The sequence below is a fragment of the Vidua macroura genome, chromosome 10 (assembly GCF_024509145.1).
Source record: "Vidua macroura isolate BioBank_ID:100142 chromosome 10, ASM2450914v1, whole genome shotgun sequence".
In the NCBI taxonomy this organism is placed as follows: domain Eukaryota; kingdom Metazoa; phylum Chordata; class Aves; order Passeriformes; family Viduidae; genus Vidua; species Vidua macroura.
The window spans coordinates 17,942,020-17,967,081 of NC_071580.1; the positions used below are offsets into that span (position 1 = coordinate 17,942,020).

Here is a 25,062-nt window from a genome sequence, read left to right on the forward strand (position 1 = left end):
TTCTTTTCTTTTTTTGAAGGCCACAACCTCTTGTCCCACTCCGGGCAGGTGAAATTTCAGGAGCACTTCATCATGGCTCATACCTCAAGCATCCTGACACGCCTTTCTGATTGTCATTCATATCCGCCTGCCATTGCCTCTGGCATTTGCTGAGTTCACGTTTCCATGTGATTTACTGCAGAACATTTTGTTTAACCAGTCTCTAACACACATTGACAGGGAAGTCCCCCTCAAGAAGCTGAACTAATGATAGCCTTCATCTTTGCTTTCTTCAGGTAGACGCTAAAAAATCAATCTGTTGGTACCTGTGCTTTAAACTTTGCACTTATGGAGAATTCTTGAAACTTGGAAACTTTGACCTTGAATCTGTGTGTGCTCTGAATTGCAAATGCTCTTTGTCATGGGCTCTGTGTGCGTAACGAGGTGGAGGAGCTCTGAGGCAGCCCTGTGCTCCCCAGTTGCAGAATTTCCAGTGCAATTGGCTTATGAGTCAGCACAGCTCTCTGTGAGTGTTCAGGTAACCACTGAGCTGTCTGGATGCTGACACTGCTCCTTGACAGTATTTCTGGGAAAACTTTTAATATCCCAGAGCAGCTGCTCTGTCTTTTGGCCTTGGGTTCTTTGGTGCATACCTGAATAAAGTCACTAAATGTTTGCAATACCAAAATCCACTTAATGTTGGCAAAAGTGATTCATATGGGTCTTATAAAAGATTGCTTATTTCCCATGATGGGTTGGGTACAACTGCCAAAATAGCCCGAAGTGTCTCACTCGCAAAACCTAAGCAAATGCATAAGAATAAAATATAGGAAAAATCCCATTCTCCTCTCTTCCCCCAGTTGGTTGCTGATCTCATGTATTTGGGGCTCTGCCTGGCACAGTGCAGATTTACTAATCCATTAGTGGCTGCTGTTTGGCTGCACCTCCACATAGGAAAATTATGTCTAGAAAATAAACTTGGCACATCAGACACGCCATAACTAAATCATTGCAGCCAGCACATTTCCTCCTGTTCTGCTTAACTGCCTCAAGTTTTGATTATGTACAAATTTAATGGTTTGGTTCTGCTAGAAAATCTGGGGTTTGTTTATTTAAATTTATATTTCTTAATGAATGCATGCAAGAGAAAGTGCTAAGTAATTACAAGTGAGGAACATGGAAAACTGCTATGCTGAGCTGAACATTAGTTTTGGAAAGTACAGGCTCTCCTATGTTTTTTTAATAGTCTAATAAAAATTTTGGTAAACGAGTGACAAAGTGCTTGCAAATTCAAGCAGATGGTGGTCCCTGAAGGACTCCTTGCTGGAGCAACCTAACAAATCCTCTGGGAACTCAGTTTTGGTGGTTAAAGGCAGAGTGCAATAACCCTTCTGTGGGGTGGCCACAGGTGGACAGTAGGGCTGCTCTAGAGGATTATCCGTCTGTAAGGTGCCTCACTGTATAAAACTCGACAGTCAGAGGAACACCAGGAAGCCAATGAAATTTTGCAAGGTGTTTCTATTTCCGGAAGACCCTACTGGTAGCTGACAGAGGCAGAGAGAAAAAGGGGGAAAAAAAAAAATCCGTTTCTGCCTCAGCTCTTCTGTCTTGGCTGAAGGCGGGAGTGGAGGTTACTCTGTGTGACTTTGAGATCTCTTGAAAAATGAGAAATGTGTACTGAAAACAGATTGTCCTGCATACCCAAGCAAATTTGTTTAACTTCTGTAAGATCACCATGTCAAAAGCATTTTAAAACCTCACTCTCCTAAGCTATCTTAGATACAATTGGGATGTTGGTGATAGCATTTTGTTAATTGTTGAGGCAAAATTAAGTCTTGATATAGTTTAGTGAGAGTAGATAAAGTAGTGCTCATAAGAGCTCTGAGCTGATAGCTTATCATATCAGGAAGAGTGCGAGGTGATCGGGGCAGACGTGAGTCACGCGCCAGCTCCAGCGTTGCCACCACATTTCTTTGCTGGAGTAAATTTCTGTGGCCTGGACTGAAGTCAGTGGTGCTTTTGGCCATTTCTAAATAGCTCCATGGTTACCACAATTAATTTCTTTATTATCTTGCACTAATTTACATATTGTGTAGATATTTGAATAAATAGCTCTATCGTGTCAACCAAGGGGGCCTCTGAGCCAAAATGGAATTTTATTGTTGAGTTTATTTGCCAGTAGTTTTGTTAGAGACAGATGCTTTTCCAGATTAAGAAGCAAAACTGTTTTGTCACTTTCTCCTAATTAGCAGCTGTACGACATCCAGCAGGAATTCTAAGGGAAGCTTTCCTTCTTGTGTGTCACCGTTGCTGGAGTGAAGGCTCTGTGGACTGGGCTGTGTCCTGACCTGTATCCCAGCCTGGGGACTGTGTGTGCCCTCTGGGTACCTGCTGTGGTGACCAGGGCTGCAGGAGGTTTGGGGCAATGTGACAAAGCCCCGCTGGCGATGGGGTTGGCATCCTGGGACCTGTATGGAGAGAGGGAAGAAAACTCCTCATGAGCACTAGCTGACATTAACCCAGTCACCTGAGAAGTCTTCATTTGCTTTAGCAGCTGGCTCAGCTGTGGGTTCATTCCTCATGCTGGAGCTGGTCTTGAAACTGTGTTATCATGCCATGGTTGATGCCTCCTGCGGTGCCCAGAGCGTGAGCTCCATCTCCCACAGGAGCAGCAGGCACCTCCACCATGTAGGCTTTCAGCCACTGTGGCTTTGCTCTGGTACAGGTGGATTCACACTCCAGATGCTTCCCCTGGAGCAAGTCAGAGGGCCCTGCCATCCTCTTGTAATTCATCATTTCTCCTGCTCACTGGTGTGTCTACTGAGAGCCTCCCTGGAGCTGCCTGGCAAGTACTAAGCTGGGACAGAAGAGACCTAGCACAGCTATTTTTGGTCATGCCTGACATTGGCTTCTTTCCCCCAGGACTTTATTTAATTTACCTTCTCATAAAAAGGGAGACTTTCTGCAGGACCCTTGAAGAGTTCTTAAAGCATTCATTAAATGTCTGCCTCTGTAAAAACCCCTACGTTAAAGTTTTACCAGGTGATGTGTCCATTGCACAACTGGGCCAAATCCTGTACTGGAGCAGCAGCTGTGCTGTAAATCTCTGGGTTGCCTGGACCTGGAAGATGGATGGGCAGAGCTCTGATTTAAAGATACCAAAGATCTTATGAATTCAGAATAGTAGAGGATTTAAAAGCTGAGTCCAGCTCAAATTGTAATTCTTCTTGTCCAGAACCCCCAGCAGCCACTCATAAAACTGGTCTCTCTTTGGCTGTTCTTTTTCTGAACCTCTTGCTTGCTGGGGCTGTGACAGCAGGTCCTCCAAACCAGCCTCTGCACATCAAGTGCCTTTCCCTCACTCTGCAGGGATGTGCGAGGATGAAAAGAGGCACGCTGTGCAGGCTTGGGGGAGACATCTGCTCTGTGCAGAGCAAGTGCTGGTGAACCACAGTGGTGGGAAGCATTCTGAATGCACCTGAATGGGGTCAGCAGTGAGAGCTGCTTTCCTTCTCCTTCTGGATTGCTGCAGTGCCACTCCTGGGCATATCCTTCAGAATGTCATGATAAACAACCTCACAGGGGTTCTGCTGTGCTGGTGTTTCTGTTGGTGACCTAACAGACTCTGCTTCAGAGCTATTTTCTCCTGAGGTAATTCCCTGTCTTGCTTTTATTTATTGGTGATAAAAGACTATCACAGATAAATAGGCATGTTCTCACTTGACTTGATAACTTACATGGCATTGCTGAAGGTGATTTACAATTTATACATGGAAAGGATTTGCTGATCTCATTAATAACTTTCCAAACATCTAGATAAACACGCTATTGCTCTGAATCAAATGAGCATGAAACAGCCAAGGTATTCACCTGCAAGGGCTTCTGGCACTCTGCTCTTTCCCAGACAACAGAAGTTTGACAAAAGAATGTGGGAACTGCCAAAACGCGTTTCTCCTCACAGCCACCCAATCACCCTAAGATGGGAGATTTCAGCTATTCTTGCTAAATTATTCTTTTCTATTGGAAGGCTTGTTGACAGGAGAAGATTCCCAGCTCTTTGATTTTTAAATCGGGGCTGTATTTCACATCTCTGAGACTGCAGCCCATGCAGGCATTTTGCTGCATCCTCTTGAATGTCCTACCAAAACCTGAGATGCAAAAGAGCGGGTGAACAATCTCTACAAGCTTCCTCCATCAAGGCTGTAAAAGGAGAGTTGAGACAGCCCTGGGTATTCCCTGCTGAGCAAGGCTGTTGCCATGATTTGTTTCATCAGAAATAATCACCTCCTCTTGTTTTATAGGCATCTTGTTATCTGGAGATCTCCAAGTGCTCTATTGCTTAATTAAACCTCACAACAGCTTTTAGGTGTACGTATTGTGAATCTTATTGCCACTTCCTAAATGGATAAACTGAGGCAGGGACATTGAAGCACACACTTTGGATGTTTGTGTAGTTACCCTTTTCAATTTAGGGGACCCAAAGGAGCAGCCCTGCTTTCTCTTCCTCTGCTCCCTGCTTCTTTCATTCCATTAACTCCTGTGAGAGGGTTTTCCATAACACAGGAATCTGCCATGATCTGTAGAGAGATGAGCTGGAAGTTAGCGAGCAGACGGTGAGACCAGACCAGCTGGGAGGAAAATGAATGATATTTCCTCTCTAAGACAGTGATACACACTGCTGTGTCCATGAATGCCAGAGGCATGTCAGGCAAGCTGTTCTCAGCCTCTGTGGCAGAGCCAGGAGTTGCACCTGTCTTGGTCTCCCGTGTAGCTTTGAGATTGCCTCTCATTGAGAAGCTTCAGGCTGTAAGGGAGAACAAGTGTGGGTGAATAGCTTCCAGATAGCTCCTGGCATGTTTGGGGGTTTGTAGGTTAGCCCAGTGAGAGGCAAATCTCCTTCCCTGGAGATACTCAGAAGTGGTCTGGACACAGTCCTGAGTAATGTGCTCTACAGAGCCCTGCTTGAGCAGAGATGTTGGAGAACCTCCAGTGGTCCCTTCCAACCTTACCCACCCTGTGAAACTTTGGCTTGATTTTCACATGTAGGAGAGAGTTGGGGGAGACAAAAGGCATGTAGGGAAATCCTGGGTGGTTTGAGTCTTCCTCTTCCTCTTTCAGAACCTCTTTGTAGTGAATGCCATGTTTAAACAAGAGTGGAGCTGCATGTGCCTCAATTCCAACACTTCTGAAAAGGTGGGATCTGTGTAGAACAGAGAAACATGCAGCTTGAGCAGACTTAGGGAGAAAAGGACAAACAATTGAGCTGCTGCTTTCCTCTTGCTGAAGTTGAGCTTTGTGCTAAATTTTGCATTGGTAATGAACTAAAAGTGGTCATGTGCTCCAAATAGCAAAGGGCAAAGAAGAGAGAAGCAACTCATCAATGTATGACCCTCTCTAAAGTGTTGAGGGTAATCAAGTGTGAAGTACTTAATGGATCATGATTTGCATGCCACTATTTTGATTGATGTACTACTTAGTAGAGGTTTGATAGTTTTTTACAGTGGGGTTGATGGGAGTCTCTCAGAAGCAAAGGTATTTAAAAGATGTGTAGATGTGGCACCTAGGGACATGGCTTGGTGCTGGACTTGGCAGTGCAGAGTTAGCAGTTGGACTCGGTTTTTTCCCAAACTAAATGACTCTGTAAGCACCTTGTCTATTTTCTTTAGTGCTGGGGAGAGCCAAAGCAGTGGTTTTTTGAAGTCATTGTGTTCCATGCATCTTTGTTAAACAGTCAAAAATAGTACAGAGTTGTTATCTTGCATAGACCCGGATCTCACCAGAACTGTCTATATTTAGGCATCTTCCAAAACCTTTGTGTCAAGCAATTCTCTGGGGAGACCAAAATAGTTTTTTTTTTTCCTCGTTGTTTATATATAATGTTGTACAGCCATCTAGAGAGGATGTGATGATTAAACCATATTAAGACATCTTGCTATAGCTCTGGAGATAGGAGGCTTAATTGTGTACCAGGCTGCTCACAGTTAAAGCAAGAATAAAAAAGCCCAGAAAAACACTGTAGTTGTTAGTTTGCTGGCATGATGTGGCTCCATCACACTCATGATACAAATTCAAACAGTAGCAGAAAACATTACAGCTATGCCGGGTTCTGCTGTGGAGTGAAATTCCACTTGCACAAAAGAGACAGCATTAAGGGATTTAAGGGCAGGATCAATCCTCAAATTCTTCACAATAGACAATTTGTTAAGGGGTATTAATGTAATAATTATTTCAGCCAACTTGCAATGTCTCAATAGCCTGTATAAAATACAAGCACCTTTAAAATAACGGGGTATAATATATTAGGTGCTTACATTATGAGTACAATCTTTGCAAAGTCCAGGACCCTGAGCTGATGCTTGTGTTAGGACCAAATAGACATTTTAAACAGTAATGTTAGAGCTCTGTGGTGGGCCTTTCTGTCTTAAAGTGCTCAAGCTGATGCTGTGCTCTAGCACAGGCTTATCTAACTTTGGAGGTTTAATTGCCTTTCTACAGAGCTGTTAAGATTTAGGAGATGAGAGATAATCCCAGGCTGGCTGGACAGTGCTTTTGAGATACAGATCTCTGTTCTCATCAGTGCTTTTACACCACTGGGGAGAGAAGCTTGTAAGCAGGTCTCCTGACAAGAGGATTAGGGCTTGTTAATGTGGAGATTCAGGCCAATTAATCAGCTTTCACTGGAGTATATAATAAAATTTCAGTAGGGATTTTCTTTCTCCCTGTAAAATGTAGTTGCTAAAGAAGAAAAATCACGATTTTCTGTTTTGTTTTTTTATAAAAAAAACCCACCTTATTATCTTAGGTTGGCTTGAAAATCTGTCAGTTTTGTGATTCTCCTTGTGCTGCTTCTGTTCAAGGGAATCCATCAACTTGTTTTTCTAATTGAGTAATTATTTGAAACTGATTAGTTGACATCCCTTAAATCTCACAGCTTGTATAAAGGTGATTAAACTTTCAAAGTTAGATGAAGAATGTGATAGAGCAAAGTGACAGCCTGAGCACTCTGAAGAGCAGAACACCTGAACTCTTGGCTCAGAGCAGTGTTTTAAAGATGCCCTTAGCACTCGGGTCAGTGTGCTGGCAGTGTTGCTGCTCTGCTCCCAAAAAGGACAGGGCTGCTGCAGCGCTGTTTCCGAGCAGAGGCGCTTTATCATACCAGGGCATCTGTTCGTTGTTGAAATACTTTCTAAAAGTAAAAATGCAAACAGTGACCTGCCAAGTCCCCAGTTCAGCAACACATTTCTCCTCCTCAAAGCACTTAATGTGAAGTTGTGTGTGCTTTTAGTGCTCTGCTGCCTGGAAGGAAGGGGCAGGTCCCTGTGCCACTGTGCAGGCACAGTGTCCCCAATGCTTCCTGCTGGTGGCCGTCAGCAGCTTCGCTGCCGCTGCCAGTCCTAGCAAATATCTTCCTGTAGAGAGCAGAGCAGGTTGGGATTTTCTTTCCTCGTGGAAAGTGCTGACTTCTCACTGAGAAAGGGTGTACGTTTTGTTTTGGTTTTTGGGGTTTTTTTTGGGTTTTTTTTTGGTTTTTTTTTCTTTTTTTTTGGCTTTTTTTTTTTTTTTTTGTGGTTACTTTCAGTCACAATTTTTTTCACCTAGTCCTTGAATTTTTAGCTTTCTATTTTTATATTAATTTCAGACAAAAACCCAATGCAGCAAGTGTTCTGTCCAGGGGCTGATTTTCCTTGGTGAGATTTTTCAGCTGTTCCCCCCTCTGGTGCAGGGCTGGAAGCTTTGTGTGCTGGCGGGGTTGACAGAGCTGATGTGAGATCAGGGCGCTGTCAAAGACCAGGAGTGAGCATGATGTGGGAAATGTCAGTCTTATCCCCAGCTATTCCCTCCAACTTCCACAGCTGTAGCAGAGAAGAGGGTTGCATAGATAAGCTATTGTTACTATTTAATACATAGAAATGTGAGCTTTTCAAATTTGTATATTTCTAAGAAGAGGTTTTTTTAGCAGTTGTGATCTATCAGCTATGTAGCAAAGATAAGAATAATTCCTAATAATTTTTAAGAATAAAAGCTAATTTTCCATCTTTGACTTTTCTATGTATGTACTTATTAAACCTAATATATTAATTGCATATGTTTAATTTTTTAGTTTATGAATTTGACTATCTAGTTTCTTTAGAAAAAGGAGACTGATGAAGCAGATTTAAGCTTTTGAAATGATTGTGTTATCAGCATAATTATATTTCTTTTGCACGAAGTACAAGTTGATTTGTAATATTTCTGTAGAACACAAGCAAAGTGCTTCTCTGTGTAAAACACAGGAGAACTGATGCTGCTGAGGAGTGGCACTCCAAACCCACAAGCTCTATCTCTGCAGAGAGGATTTGGCACTGTGGCCATGCCAGCGGTGCCATGGGTCTGTGCCCATGGTGTGCAGTGCCCAAGTGCACAGCAAAAACATCTGGCAATTGGCTCTGAAGGCTGTGCAAAGAAAATGATACCCAGGTGAACAGGACCTCCTTGGCTGGGATTAATAGGCCATTCTGGTTCTTGTATCATACACCTGGGAGTTTTGTTAGTGCCTGTAGCTCTCTCTTGAACAGATTGCCGTGTCAGATGTCCAGTCCTGTTGTGCTTGTGCCCTTTGCTGAGCTGGAGACTTCATTTTTCATGGTTTGATTCCCTGTATTTCATGTATATTAAAAAAAAAAAAAAATTGAAAGCTCTGGAATTCAGGTCAGAAGATTTTGGCTTGTTCAGGAATTTTATCAGCAGGGCAGTGAAGAAGCTCATATGGGCTGGTGGGTTTTAAAGGACGAGCTGCTGCAAGCACATGCACAGCAGCTGCAGAAGGTAAAGGGGGTGTTGCAGAAGGCCAAGGTGGATTGGGCAGGGAGCCCTTGGCACAGCTCAGACACACAAGAGAAGCACCCAGGAGGATTCTGGAGTCTAGCCATTGCCTGAGGATGCAGAGGAGGTGTTGGGAAAGCCAAAGCTTGGCTGGAGTTTGTCTGGTGTGGGACATGAAGGACACCAAGGACACCTGCTCCTGCAGGCACAGTGAGGAAGGCTGAGGAAAACACAGTCCCAGTACTCAGCTGGGGAGGAGACCTAGTGACCAAGGACATGGCAGAGGTACTGAATGCCTTTTTGTCTTGGCTTTCACCGGCACTGTTGACTGCTGGCCCTCCAGGTCCACCAGAGTCTGTCAAAGTGAAGTGTTACAGGAGAGGACTGAGTACAGAGGAACTTAAGTGAAGTGGACCTGATGGGATGTGCCTGATGGTGCAGCAGGATTTGGCTGATGTCAGTGCCCTGCCATTCCCTGCTGTCTTTAATGGGTACCTTGCAGTGAGTGCCTCATCCCTTTCCCTCCTGAGGATTCAGTGAGAGACCTTGGATGGTGATGGTGGTTTGTTTCCACACCAGAGATCGATCTTGCTCCTCACTTCTTGAACTGAAGTAGGCAACTGACTTTCTAGTCGCCCATGAGCCAAATAAAAATCTGCCAGTGTTCAATGTCTCCATGGATGCACAGTCAGGCAAGGTACTCTTAGATTTACCAAAGGTGTTCGTTTGAGTCCTGCTGTGACTGGCATCATGGGATCAGTCCCTAGCCTTAAATCAGCAAACCACAGCACTAGCAGCAGACCTGTAGCCAAGGAAGCTATACTGGGGAAAAAACATCCAAAGATATTTAATATTTTTTTTATGATTGTTCAGATTGGGTGAGTGAAAAGTTCCTCCACTTGGTTTATGCTGCAGCTTTGCAAAGGAGGTCTGAGTGCTTAACCTACTAGGGTTAAGCATATACAGGTCCAGTGGCTTGGATGCTCAGAGTTTGGATTTCAAATCATACTACATTAATGTTCCAGGGTCCCTTTATTTCTGTTTTGAGCTTCCTGAGTTTTTACCCAATCATGGAGTAAAAGTGTTCTGCAGTCAAACAGTCTAGACTCTTCCCCAGTGGGATTTTTGTGTTTCCTTGTGCCACTCATGCATCGAAAATACATGCTTAGTGCGTAGAAATACTGGTTTTCTCATCAGAGATATGAGCTAAAGATGGGGAGCTCCTTTTTATGTGTAGCAATAGTACAGTCATTATGAACAGGAGGCAAAGATCTTACAATGTGAACATCAAAGGAATCTGACGTTATTTGGAAAGAACATTTGGTATATCACATCACATTCTACAACTTGACTTTTAAGAAATGCTCAAGAGAAAGCTTTTTTTTTTCCCCTCCTGCTTGTCTTCTAAGGATCTTTATTTATCACCCTCAGGGGTATTACAGTGAGTAATTAGATTGGACCAGGAGAATGACTTAATTTTACAAGAAACTCATTAATTCATCCTATTTTAAATCTTCTCATTTCACCCCAAACTCAATTATGCTTGTAGTGGCAATGATCTGGAAAGGCATTGTCTTGTAGGTATCAGGGGGGCCACTGGGACTGCTGGGGTATTCATGTCGGGGAGACAAGGGTGACTCCCTTTCTTTGACTTTTAGGTCAAAAGACCTGGTTGCTGGGACAGCTTGACAATTAGAAAACCCTGATGAGCATTTGGAAGTAAAACAGCTGTACAATAACGGAGGGGTTCATGGTGCAGGGCAGAAAGCTCATCAAAAGAGACTATCCAAACAATTGAGTTCTATAATTAACACACAAAAATCTGTTCAGAAATGGTAATAACAGTAAAAGTAAGATAAGAAGATGCTGCCTTCTTATGTGGCAGATGTAGTTTTGTTATGATGTGAGAGAGAAAATCCATCCTCTTGAAGTCTAAGAACAACATTGAAGGGGAAAAGTAACTTTTTGTTCCTAAGGGTGCAGTTAAAATGTGAGCTCAAAATATTTCCAGGGAGAAGAGCTGTAGAAAAAGCAACCAGTGATGAAACACATCAAATGTGCTATCAAAGTATTGTTCAACTCTTTAAACACAAATTTCTTTCTCACTGAAAAGTATAAACGTGACATTGAAATATCTCTTACTAAGTTATTTGCCTTGTCCTTCATTTCAAGAGTACTATTTTGGAGTCTTTCTTTAAAGTTGGCTACAATCATTGACTTAAAAGTAGTTTTCCCTCTTCTGTTGTGTGCAGAGAGAGATTTGATTCAAAATTGCTTCTCAAGGAATTTTGAAGTTTTCTTGAGTATGTAGCTAACATATTTTTCTGCTTCAAGAAAGGGAGCTGGAATGCATAGCTTCTGACAATTGCACTGATTGCACAAGTTTTACCAGCATTGCTCGCTTGCCTGTGATAATAAATGTTCTTGGGGGTACAGAGGATTCCTTTTGGGCAGGAGGGTGCAGCAGGAGCATGGTTTGGTTGTGGTCCTGTTCTGTTTGAGGGCCCTTTCCTTGTGGGGAGAGCTCAACCTTTGGCTCAGGGCTCTGCAGCCAGTGCTGCTGGCCTGTGCAGGTTTGCATCCCATGGGGCTTCTGTGAATGAGCACTTCACAACATCTGTCACATTTGCTTCTAATATCAGTTTATTGACTTAACTAGATTTACTTGAAAAAAACCACGTTTCTGTGCTTGTTTTTCTCTCTAGTCACTTTATGAGGCCCTAATCAGAAATCAGTATTTTCTTGGTTACAATCCTCTTCAGCAGAGGCTGAGGCTTCAAGCAGGATTTCTCCTGGCCTTGGTCCCTGGTGTCCAGGGCTGCTGCCAGAGCTCCTGCCCAGCAGTTTTCAGCTCGGGGCTGGCCCTCTTGGGCTTTCCCCATCCCATCACTGCTCAGTTCCCTGCCAGGCTCAGGCGTGTCTCCCATCTCAGCCTCCAGGCACTGCCAGAGCCTCTGCCTGGAGCTCCCTGAGATGTTTTTAAGATGTGCACTGCATTTTTAATGGTTTAGGAACTTGTCAGAAAAGAGGTTGGGATTATTTCGTTATCCACCCCTTTGCAAACATCACGCGATTTTTAATTTATTTTTAAAGGAGTATTAGGTGTGCCAAGCCTTTTCCGAACTCGGAAGGAATTATTGCCATTTCCACAAGGATAAAGGAACAATTTAAGAGCACGTACTGGGGGATTTTTTTTTAAAAGCAACTCTAAATTTGAAAGAATAATTTCCCTAAATATTTCCCCTTCCCCCAGTAAAAAACCCCAAGAACATAGCTTGTTTAAAAATAGTTAAAACCAATTTAATACATGTATTTTGTTGTAGCAGTGTTTAAAAAGAATGTGATTAGAGCCCCATCCACTATGAGATGAGTTTTTAAATTCTGAAATTGTTGTCTGAAATTTTCTAGTAGAAAATTCAGCATTTGGAGAGACCAAGCAAGCAGACTTTGCAGCCCACACACGTGTTCTTTCTCTTTTTTTTTGAAGAATCTTTAAGTCTGAAAATCAGGTTTTAATGTGAAAACAGAGTAGGAAAAACAGCTTGAGAAAATTTACATCTAGATTTGACTGAAGTTCCATAATTCTTCAGAGTAATTTTTGCAGTTTTGACATGCATCACTCTGATATATTTGGAAAAAAGAAGGAAAAAGCATGTAATAATGACCAGCAATGTTTGCCAGATCTTGTCTTGCTTTAAGAGAAATAGAAATCAAATAGATTTTAATATTACGACTCAAAGACATCAGCATGATTATTTCAAGCTGATGCCTATTTAAATTAATGTGATTTGTTCTGAGGAAAAACTGTGAACTGAAAATATTTTTGTTTTAGAATTTCCTTTGAATGTGGTGCAGCCGATTGTAACCGTGTTACACTTGGGGGTGACCTGAATGTGAGAAAAACTTTTTGCTCCTTTAAAAAACAAAAAGAAACCTCACAGAAAGAACTAATTAAGGCAAAGCTAAGAAACTGAACTCAAAGTTTGCATTGCACATGTGAACTAATCTTTTTACAAAGGCATCTTTCGAAAACTGTGTAAGAACTCCATTCATGCTGGGTCTCACCCAGCAAATCCTTCCTAGAAAAGCAGCTGCGTGAAGATTTGTCATGAGCAAGCAATAAAGACTTCCAGGGAATGAGTTCTGTACAGGCTTCTTGTTTGCCTACTAAATCATTACCCTTCAAAAAAAAGTCCATCTGTAGTTGTAATAGGTGTGTCAGCAGCACTTCATGCTAAGAACAGCTTTTACAGGATTAGGTTTGAGTTTTTAAGTGGCGCTACCATGGAGCTCTTGGGGGCAAAGAACTCCTGGTTTAATGCAGCACATTCTCTAATGCCCTTTTATGTCTGTTATGAAATGTAGTGAATCTCTGAGCACACAAAAATGAAGAAAACGGTCTTCAGGAGTAGTTGATTTTTGAAGCAAAATGGCTGTGTGTGCTTTAGGAGCAGCCAGTGTGTTTGGAGAGCTTTCTTCAGGTCTTGAAATATTAATGATCTTGGCTTAATATAGTAGAAAACAAAATACAGTGCATGAAACGAGGGGGAAAAAATCCTTGAGTTAGAGTGTTGACCTTGCAGTACCCACTGAATACATCTATTCCCTTTTAAACCATGGAGTATGAAAAGACAGGGAGGAATGGTCACAAAAATCTTTACCTACGACATTTTCTTGTCTGTCTAGAAGCTATAGCCCAAATAGGATTTTCAGCCTTGAGCTAGATTGTTGAATAGATAAGTATTTTAATACCCCAAATATGCTAAAGATAATCATTAAACAGCTCACTGTTTAATGTGGGTTGTGATGTTCATATTAAGAGTAATATTAGACTTTACATGTTTAGTGTTAAAATGGTGAATAATAGAAAGAATTTTGTGGATAAAAGCAGTCAGCTTGGTTTCTTTTGTATTCTGTTTTTCAATGCCTTGTCTTTATATATGTGGCAGCAAAATCCTTCCCGTGGGTGTCTCTCCTGGTCGTACACAGGCTTAGGCATATTTCTCATCTGTGCTGTGGCAGTGCAAACCAGGAGTAATATCTAAGACCAGCATCTGCCACTTGACTGCTGCTGTTGTTAAACTCAGGACACATAGTGATACAGCAACTTGCTCACCTGATAGTGCAAATAATATATATAAAGAAAGAAGGATTATTTTCCTTGTTTGTTTGTTTTGCTGGGCAGTTCTCATCCCAGGAAGAATAAACAGTTTTCCAGGTGTTGCCTTTGCATTCCGCCAGTGCCTAGCTGATGGGCTAGATGTGGTGGGTTTGAATTTGTGTTCAGGGACAAAAAAAAAAAAAACAACAAAAAAAAAGTTGTTCCTGATGTGGGCAGGCTGGGTTTAACCCCTGTAGTTCTCCCTACCAGAGCTGTAGCTGCTGATTTTAATGGAAACCCCAAGGCTTTTTGAAACATGGCCAAAACACACCTTGCAAGTCAAACCTTATCTAAAACCACGATGCATGTGAGCTCTGGAAGCGTAAATCTCAGTCACTTGAGCAATGTGTTTTCCCAAGGTCCTCTGGTCCTGTGACAGCCCCAGCAAGTGACACTGGGCTGATCTCCCAGTGCTCTCACAGATGGCTTGTGGCACATCGTAAAGTCAGGACTTGTTAAGGGCATTTCATAAATGGCTTTGGCTAATAAGAATGAAGTAACTTGCTCTTTTATAAACCTGTTACTAATATCCCTCTCCATTTCCCACTGGAGGGCTTCATAAGAGAAGCAGGGAAAGAGTGAGGGAAGGTTGAAACAGCAAGAGCGAGCCCTGGCTGTGCAGGGGTTTTTGCCCTCCCAACAGGAGCCTGTGTGTAGCAGGGGAACCCTAAAGGTAGTGTAGGTGATAAATGACAAGATGTGGGAGTGAGTCACACAGTAAATACTTGGAACAGCCTTTCTTTTTTACTGATTTGCGTGCCTGGGAATTTTCTCTCTTCTCTGCAGTGCTAAAAGCCAGTGCTGGTGATGGTGGGCTTTTTTCTCTAGCCAAGGGAGAAATTTCTAGGATGACATACCTGTTAGCCACCATGAAAATGTGTTATTAATGATGCTAATGAGTTTTTTCCAAGTGATGTAAAAGTAGCCTTTTGTGTAAGTCCTGCTTTTATGAAGCTGATGTCACCGAAAGCTTGCCAACTGCACGTGGGCCCGGGTGGCAGTGGTGCAGTTACTGCTGTGCCCCAGCTTTGAGCAGGGGAGAGCATTGCTGATCTCCTCCCTTGGGGAGAAAGAGCCAAATGAATTCTGCCTTGCCAGGAGGGAGACGTGCCATTTCCGGGCATGTTGGGTTCCTGTCCCACTCCCTCTTAAAAATTGGCAGTGTCTGACTGTCAGCTGCCATTCCTTAAGTGGTCATAGAATAAACCAATTGCACTCCTTTTGTCATGTTCTGTGTGTGTGGGGTGCAGGTGGACATGGGTTAAGCCACATGCAACTCCACAGTTAGCTCAAAGAGGCAGCTGATTTTCTGGCAGTGTCAACAGAAGAGTATATATTTTTTTTTTGCCATCTCGAAGCCAGCTTTTAAAATGGCTTCTTGTTGGAATTAGAAATCAGTATCCCCTGATGTAGGACTACTCATTAAGAGTGTGATGATTGTTAATTCTTCACCTGGGGCTAAGAGGACATCATTAGATCTCTTTGAAATGTCTCCTGCCTTGATTTTGAATGAGTAAGCTAGCAATTTATGATCACAGCCCGGGCCAGTAACACTCTCCCTTCCTGTTCCTCCATCTAGCTTGCAAAATCGGATACTACAAGGCTCTCTCGACAGATGCTGCTTGTGCCAAATGCCCGCCCCACAGCTACTCCATCTGGGAAGGCTCCACGTCCTGCACCTGCGATCGCGGCTTTTTCCGAGCCGAAAACGATGCTGCCTCCATGCCCTGCACGCGTAAGTTGGTCTTTGAACAATCTCCTGCCCCTTTTATCACCCATTTCTTCTCTGTGTCTCTAAAAAGCGTTCTGCTTCTGACAGCAGCATTCAGTAGCTCTTCTGGCCCTGTGCAGATGCAGTTTGCATTGTGGTCACACTTCTGAGTGACAGTGTTAGTTCTCAGCTCTCAGTTCCTAATGGTGGCATGGTTGTGCTGACCCTTGTGAATTTGCAGTATAAATAAATCAGGAGACACAGTCACAAAAGAGGGACTTGCACACCTTAGTAACATGGGTAGAAGTAAAATACAGGCCTCAGTTCCAGTCTGAGCACCTGGCTAATACAGCACATCACCTTTCATATCTTTAAATATGAATATTCGTAGAAATTGTGAAAGCTTTCCTTGTAATTGTATGACCTCAGGTAAACAGGCAATATTTATAATCTCATTATATTTCTAATTTGGTTGAAATATAGCTGGTGATCCTTTGGAACCTAAGTGTTCATCTAAAAGGGGTGGTAATAATAAATCTTAAACTTTAATCAAACAGCCACTCAATGCATGGTTTATTTTATCCCGTGTAGGTAAATACATCATGTGCAGCAAATGGAATTTGCTTTAGTTCCACCAAAATGCCTTCATCAGGGAGAAGGAGAGATGCACTGAGCACAGTCACAGGGTTGCTAGATAAACTCCTTGTCCTGTTTTGGTTAATGGCTCATGCAGTCGAAGACCTGGGATTCTAGTCATGTCCTGGTGTTAAATTGTGATCATCTAGTTCTTTGGTTTTCACTTTCTTAGGAGCAGAGCAGTTTCAAACAGTAAGTGAAAGGGCTGTATTTTACCAGGGGGATATCCATGTGTGGCATTCCCTGAAAGCTATTGGAAGTGTTTCCAGATTTTTGGAGTTCAGCTGTATATTTATGTAGAGAGTGTGTATGTGTGGGTGAGTGAGGAAAGGCCGAGATATTTATTTTGTAACGTTTTAATATATAGAGAATTAATTTTGTGAGAGATGACTCACATTTATTTAAACCTTAATTTCTCCCTTACAAGGCAGAAACAGAGCATGTCCGTAACTAAGTTAGCACTCATCCCTTCCCCACACCCCCTTGATTCCAGCTGTTCTCCAGCGATTTCCTTCTTTTCAGCAGTGAGTTTTGCTGGGTGGTGGTTGAGGAGGCCAGGACATAGCCAAGAGCAGCTGCTTTTGCTTAGTAGGAAGCAGAGTGGTGCATATATCCCTTGCCAAGTATTGACTGGGAATGGAGTCTAACTGTATTGTGAAACCTTGTCTAAATGGGCAAGAACATGCTTTCTATAATATAATTCACACTACCAGATCTAAAACGTGACCAGTTTGATAGGAAAAATGTCTTTCTGCAACAACAAAACTATTGTTTGGAATGTTCACCCTAAATAACATTATACCAACAAAAGAGTTTCAAAGCCCTGGTCCTTGTGAATGATATCTTGACCAAATTGAAATCAAATTAGTAATCAACTGGTTGAATTTAAATGGGCACATGCAGTTAGGGAAGTATGAGGAGAGAGCAAAACATTTCCAGATGGGGAAATTGTAAGCAAATGATATGTATGTTTGCTGGTATTGCAAAATGTACCCCTGCAAGCTTAGCCCTTTTTGTCAAGTCTTGGGACTGCTGCAGGCACTCTTCCCCATTCCTGTCTTGGCAGGTCAGACAAAGCTGAAGTTCCCGATCTTGGTCTTTTACCCCAAAAATACAGAGAGGAAAGAAGAAAAGGCAAAGGCTGTGGTGCTGGCCTCAGTCTTCATCTCCGCAGCGGCCCAGGAGGGCTCTGCAGGCAGAGGCAAGCCAGCAGCACAATCCTTGCTCTTGGAAAACAGGCCTGTCTCTGGAGGCCCTGTTTCATAGCTTTGAATTTTCCTGTAGCTGAAGGGCTTCTTTTGCTGTGATGCAAGGTGAAGGATGACACAGGAGTTGTTCCTGCGCTGGCCTGTGGGCAGCTGTGCTCCCCCAGCCCTGCTGTGCCCGTCTCTGAGCCCGGCCTCGGCTGTGCTGGGAGGGTGCTGCCCGCCCGGGCGCGAGCGCAGCCCTGCCCGCCGAGCCGTGCGCGGGCCCGCGGGCTCCTCCTTGGCCACGCTCCCCCTCCCAGTGCCCTGGGCCCCTATATCTGAGGCAAGTGACAGCGTTCAGAGGGCCCCTGCTGAAGGAGGACCCTTCAGAAGAAGGTCCCCGTTTGTCTGACTTTCCTGACAAGAGGTGTAGACAGAAGGGAGCGTAAACATCAAAGGTGCTTTCAGGTGGATTCTGACTGTAATCAGTTCTTACCAGTTGGTTAAACCAGGTGACAAACCCAATTCCCTTGTGCTGACAGCCATAATAATCAGGCACCTTCTTTGTTCATTATGCTCTCTTTAACTCTGGTATTCTCATTCAGGCCTACATTTAGTAATCGCTCAGTGTGACGGCACACTAATGAAGAAATAAAACAGTATCTGAGATCCATTCTTCTAGCAAAAAGATAGACTCTGCTCCACTGGCTTGTAAAATCAGGTTTCTGTTCACTTGGAGAACTATTAGACCAGGTGAATAAAAGTAACATTGGATAATTTGGAAAGAACAGCTGGAATGGACTGTGGATTGATCCCTTCTTTATTATTCCTAACCACTTTTTAAGATGAAGAACTTCAGCCTTCTTAAGATGTGTTTTTGTAAAGCTTTGACCCTTGGCTATTGATTTCCTTTAGTAGTAAACTGGCTGGCCTTGTCATTTATCTTGCCTTCTAGGCTGGGGGAGGAAGACTGTTAGGACTTTCCATTAGCCTGATTGTGCTAGTGCATGAAAGGGAATAAGAGAATTCCCCTTCCTTTCCTTTCTTGCAATTAAGTAACAAAAGCAGTATCTACTTCCTGTTGTGCTGGCCAGGAGAGGTGCTCCAAAGTTTTATCCTTCCATAACACTACTCTCTGACATTGCCATCCCTTGCTGAGCTGTAAAAACTGTGTCTAACCTCAGGTAAGACAGGCATCAGGCTCCTAAACAAGTTACTCAAACTCTGGTTTTCGTAGTCTGCTCTATTTCAGCATTTCAGCTCTGCTAGAGTGAGTGATTACGTCTGGTGTAATGTTTGTGCAAGGAAGAGCACAATGTGGCAGTGTGGGTGTAGAGGTAGAGGAGTGGGCTGTGTCAAAGGCCAGGCAGAGACCCTGACATACACGTGTTTACTGGTGCATCCTTCCCCTCAAACCTGCCTCCTGGGGGTAATCGTCAATGTGTCTGTCACCACCAAGGGGCAGAGCCAGCCTGGATCTGCCGCTTTGGCCAAACTTGCGAATTCAGACTTTGAGCTCTGAAGCACAGTGGATTTGTCAGCTGTGTGCTTGGGCATGGAGATGGGATGATTGACTTGTAATACACCTGAGCCCAAACCACCTTTCCCTTTCGGAAGCATGGCAAAAGTAATGTCAAGGCAACTCTACAGGCCTTCATTATATTTCAGTACTTGCAGAGAGGAAGGGTCTTTCATAAGGTTAGCAATGTAATGGAGAATAAATTGCCTTACCCACACATGAATCCATGAGGCAGGAAAACAAATCAGTCTCAATCATGGCCCTTGTCCCTGAATTCTCTTCTGTGTAAGGAGATATCCTGTGAATTGCAGCCTGGTGCAGGCAGGTGCAGCTCCCACCCAAATTAATGTGTGTTGTTCCTGTGTCCCCACCATTAATGAGTTGGGTTCTCTAACTCTTAACAAACAATGCTCACATTATGACCAAGAAGGGGACGGTTTTGTATTGTTTATGTTGTCTGTTCAATTCAAATTATTAATGATTTTTAATTGGGAGCCCTTTACAAAAGAGAGATTACCATCATGGACTGTCCAGCTTGAAATCTGCCTCATTAAATGACCCTGAATAATTTAGTCAGTTGTGTCACCCAAACAGGGACTGATGGATTGATTGATATTTTGTCATGGCCTGAAATATTTCAAAAAGAGTTGCATTTAAGACAGTTTTTACCAGAGAAGCTTGGAGATAATAAGAGCAGATGTAGTGAGATGCAAGAGAAGAGTGCCTGCTTTAAAAGGACTTTCTCCAGTCTAGGTTATCAAGAAACTGAATAGCCTGACTTCAAACAGCAAACATCACTTACTTGTCTTTACATTCCCCTCCTCTAATTGAATTTAGTGCAGTGCTGTATTTCCTTCAGAAAGTATATTGTTTTTAAATTACCATTTCAGTGCTATTACTCAAGGCTCCTGCTTCTAATGCTTTCTGACAGTTATCAGCATAATGAACCATAATGAAATGATGAGCAATCTACAGTGGAAACTCAATGTGAATTCCACTAGAGCTCTGTGACTGTGTTGTTAAAATTTGAATGCACATTAAAATAACACTGTCCTTATTTGTTTCCAAGGTCAAGGCTTTAAAAAAGGTTTGAAAGGTCTAAACACTTCAATTTTGTTAATGTTGCAGTCTAATATATACCCTTAACTCAATCTTGTGTTACTTTTAACGTATCTCAGAGATAAATATTTGACCTGCATTTTCAAAAAAGAGTGAATTTACCTACCTAATAACTGTGGCTGCAAATGAGTAATTACGTAGGAGCTGATTATTTGAGCACATGTTTATAATGATTGCTTAGACTATAAACAATATAAATAAGCAAATGTGCTTTTTCCTTCAACTGAACTTGTTCCTTTTCTAAGTTTCCAGTCAGATGTGGATTATCGCCATTGTGGCTGCTAGGAAAAAGGAAAGCACACCACACAGTCGTGCTGGCTACTGCATTGTAGGTGGCTTTGCACTGGCTTTGCCACACTTCCACACTTGTGCTGGCATTACTGCAGTCCTCTGCTGTTGAAGCCTGTTCTCTGTAGTATGAGGTATATGCCAGTAGAGCCTCTGATCTTCAGAATTTAAATTTATGACATAATAACTCTTCCACATCTTTATATATATATATATATATATATATCTGCAACTTCAATAAATGATTTTGTTCTCAAAACATCCTATGATATTGTTCATTATGTAAATAGTACCTCAGAATGCCTTTTAAGCTGTAGTACAGCAGTTACAAGAGCAGAGGGAACAGTGGGTAGGCTGTAAGGAGAGAATGATTTTTCTTCTCCACGTAGGCTGGGAAAATGGACCATCCATCGCTGCATCGCTGCCAGGCTGAGAGAAAGGGATTGTGAGTGATGGGAATCTCAAAGGAGAAAGCTGTCTCTCCTTGTGTGTGGTGACAGGCTGAAGGAATTGAATAAAAAGGGGAGTGGTTATGGCTTGAAGAGAAGAGACGGGAGTAATTTGACAGTGTGTGTTTATAATCAGTAGACTTGAAATCATCACTCCTTTAAATACAGCAACTGTTTATTAGCTGTCTTCTGATTTTCTGGCCAGAACCTTAAATTAACAGAGACATTTACTCAATTAAAAGGGGGCTTTGATTTGGTTAGTCAGGACCCAGTTCTGTAGAGTTGTTGAAGTAAATTAGAGGGCAAACAGCATAAGAAATTCAGCAGATGGGCCAATTACAGAACAGCTCATTTTTCTGGTTGGATTTCTTTCCTGTCAGGCTGTCAGATAACTTTCTGGTTTCCGCAGTGGAATTCTTTTTATCTCGAAAGAGTGAGTGAACACGGGTGGTATTGTCTGCAGTAGAGTAGATGTGATAACATGGCTCAGCATACATGACAATGCAAAATGTTCTTATATGGCAGTTCTTGGAAGAGAAGCCTAGACTCCAAAGGAGTGGTACCTGTGAGCATCAGTTTTCCCACACCTCTGCCAGTGGTAACTGGACCTCTTTGCTTAACTTCTTTAGCCTCTTTAGGAGAGGAGCTATTAGTTGGATTGTTCTGTGGGTGAAAGGAACAAAGCCTATTGTGAAGCTGGTAACTGGGTTACTTCTGGCAAGTAAATAGGAAATCATACATTCCAGTGAAATGGGCATTTTGTCACTGGCACTGGTCCAGCATCCCTGGCTTGGCAGAACTCCTGCTGAAGTCAAAGGAATCTTGCCCAAGTAAATAAATGAAGAATTGTTTACCAAATCATTTGCCTTATTATAACCCAGTTGTAAAGCTAACTATGCACAGAGAGGCGAGAGGGTGGAAATGGAGCAGATTACTGGTATTTTAAGTGACTGCTGCATCTTGTGGTCTGTTGGCTTTGGTCTCGCCAGTTGTAAAACACATAATCTGTGATGATAAATGGTCAGGAATAGCCAGGCAGGCAAGAAGTGAGTGCTGTCCGAGCTGCCTTTGCATGTGTAAATTAGCCCACAACAACAGGGGACCTGTCCACAACTGGTGAAAGAAGCAATTAGTGGCAGCAATATGCACAGCTGTCTCGGGAAAGTGGGGGCTTTATTTGCAAGCTTAAATGTACAGGACCCAGGTATTTACTGTGTGTTAGAACTTTTCTTTCAGATGGTTAGAGATCAACAACAAAGGCGTATCTGAAGGGCATCAGAGCTCACATGCTGAAGCATCGACAGCTCCACTGCTGTACAGGTTCAATAAAACCTTATGAGTTGGAAAAAGGAGGCCATAGTGCTTCCTTTTGAACACTGTGCCTGGCACAGCTTTGCCAGACGTTTTTTGTCAGTGAACTTAAGGTGTTTAAAGACATTGATTATTTAAAAAATAGTAAACTCTCTATTTCACGCTCAGCCCTGCCCCCAGGGAGATGATTCTAGGGTCATGATGAAATTAAAGAGCATTGATTAGAGTTGTTAAAGGCCATCCATACAGTACCATCATGGTGAGGCCTTGCTGGGAGAGAGCAGCAGTGTGACTCTGTGGGTGAGGCTGGCAACACGACCAACAGCCTAGCAGAGCCCTGGTGCTGCCTCTGTGCCTGAGCCAGCCCTTTCAAAGGCACCTGGTGTACTTCCACTGGCATTTCACTGCTCTCTGCAGATAGGCTCCAAAGATCTTTGGAAGTGTTCATTGTATGGATCCTTTTTTTTTTTTTTTTTTACACCTCTTTATTTGGTCTCTTTATTCTTTGCTGTGTTACACACAAAAGCTGGCTCTCAGATCTTGTACAGCAGATGTGCTAAACTTTTCCCTGCTTCTGACAGAGCATTTCTAGTCAGGTTTTCTTGCTATTAGGCAGTCGGATGCTTGCTCCCAGGTGCCTGCTGCTCCTTTAACTTATCAAAGACTTTGCTGCTCCTCTGTAGTGCAGCCAAGGCCAAGCTGCCGATTCAAAACAGGCCAGTTCATCCTGGGCTCCTTTTAAACCACATTGCATCATAGCAACCTTCCCTGTTGTATGAACCTTGTTTATTATGTAGCAAATTAGCTCAAGATTTCTGAATACCCTGAGTTCCCTTTGAAATCAGGGCAGATGAAGAGGGTCAGCGTCTCTAGAGCAGGCTCATAAAGACGATCCTTTTGTCAGTCCTGGTCCAAAGCCCATTGAGGCCTGCTGGTCTGCCTGATTGACTTTGATTAGCAAACACCCATAGCTGACACACAGTATTTTTGCAGGGCTTTCACAGTTTTAGGGTGAAGTTAGAAAGCTTCGAACTGTAGCAGGTTATTGTATTATTTTGAATACAGTATTTTAATATTTTTTTGTTTGTTAAAATAATTTTGAATCTTTATCAAGCTACGGTCTGCTTTTGCTGCCTTAAAAAAGTAGTGATATTTTCTTCAAGGAGAGTACGGGAATGGTTAAAGAAGATTAAAGTCTTTTCTACATGCTTGAGGTTTTCTGATGTCTGGTGGGAATTGCCAATGAAGCTTCCTTCTGATTTCACACTGTCAGGCAAACGCAGGCTGAATGCAGTGTGACAACCCACTTGAAAATAATTATCCACTGCCCTGGCTGCAGAGACATCCGTTACCTGCTGGAGAAATGTGCTTTTACACACGTGCCCAAGCAGAAGGACTAAATTATTTTTTTTAATAATTTTCTTCTTCCAGGTTTCAAAAGTTTCATCCTCCTAGTTACTTAGTCACATACATACCTTTAGAAAGCATTTTTCTTTTAAAGGAGGTACATTTTAAATGCACTGATTTGGTGACTGACAGGATGCTCCTAACAAAGGCTTGCCTTCTTGAGGGTATATGTTTGAATTATCTCCATTAGCACTTCCATGGAGAGTGTGTGTTTCAGTTTGCATTTTTAATAGATCTCCTCCTACAGACAGATCTTTCAAGGTAATAAATCTTAACTATAACAGAGGCTAGTAGTAAATAGATGTGGTTACAGTCCTAATACTGATAATATCAGTTCAGTCCTTAGTGGGTAATGTTGCTGCCAGAATAATTCACTACCACTGCTGATGGCTGAAGACTAAGCTGGCATAAAAAAAGGAGCTCCTGAAGGAGCTCTCTGCCAGGCTGTGACAGAAACGTGCAGACAGGCAGCTATTTGTGGCTAAGAGAGCTTTATTTTGGGTGCCACCAGAGTGGGTTTCTTGGAAGTGCTAGATTCACTTTAAAGGAATTAAATGTCAGAACCCTGTGCTGAAATGCTTTTTGGGTTGTTTTGCGATGATTTTGTTTTTCAACATAAGAAAACAGTATATAAAGGCTACTTGTATCTGATAAAATTGGCCAAACCAAAGCCCGAAACTTTATCTTTAATCCTGTGGCCATGAGACCTCTGAGAAAAGGAAAGAGGAATTTTTTTACTCATGTCTACCTTTGGTGAACGAAAGTTGTTTGCCCAAAATTTGGAGCTGCTAGTTGTCTTGAAGTGGGATTCTTGAGTCCTGTCAACCTGGGGCAGCAGAGAACCAAGCTGCAAGGTCATTCTTATTCTTCTCATTTTATGGGACAACAAGGTCACTTGGGAGCTGTTTTGCTGGGAATCATTTCTTTCTCATCTCCGTTCTCTGTGCTTTAATCCACGCCTCCTAACCATACACTGTTGCTGAACTAAATTAACTGGTTTAGTGAAGACAGTATTCTTGATGTCAAACAAGTCTGTCTGGTCTCCTTGTAGAAAACTGTAATTGAATTTACCGCATACACCCACAGAGACTTTTAGAGAAACACCTTGCTGGGCAGATCAGTAATAAAAAAGGAAGATGTAAAACCAGGGATATTAAAACCTCTGTCATAACCATTTAAATGCAGTTCCCCAGCACAGTGCACTTACAAGTCTGCCTTCAAATCCCAGGGTTAGTTTTCAGGGATATTTTTTGGTTACGTAGATCTTTTGGGTTTGCAGCTGTAGGGAGGAAGAGAAGACTGACTTGGTTGGAGTCTCCCTGCACAACCAACCAACCAACCAACCCTGCCTGCCTGTCTCCCTGGAGCCCCTCCAGCTTCAGGAGCCCAGCTGCAGCATGTCCTCTGCCATGGCTTTGTGTGGGTTTGTGGTGTATTGCATTTGTCAGGGGAAGGGCTCTCTCCTCCCCACTTGTGCCTTTGTGGTGGTGCTG

General features: G+C 42.8%; 1 protein-coding gene across 1 annotated transcript in view; it reads left to right on the plus strand.

Annotated features, from left to right (window-relative positions):
* Positions 1 to 25,062, plus strand: part of EPHA4 (EPH receptor A4) — a 104,149-nt gene that overhangs the window by 25,650 nt on the left and 53,437 nt on the right. The window contains exon 4 of the mRNA XM_053986106.1: positions 15,522 to 15,677. Coding sequence (XP_053842081.1) covers positions 15,522 to 15,677 — 156 coding nt within the window. The remainder of the gene's footprint in view (positions 1 to 15,521; positions 15,678 to 25,062) is intronic.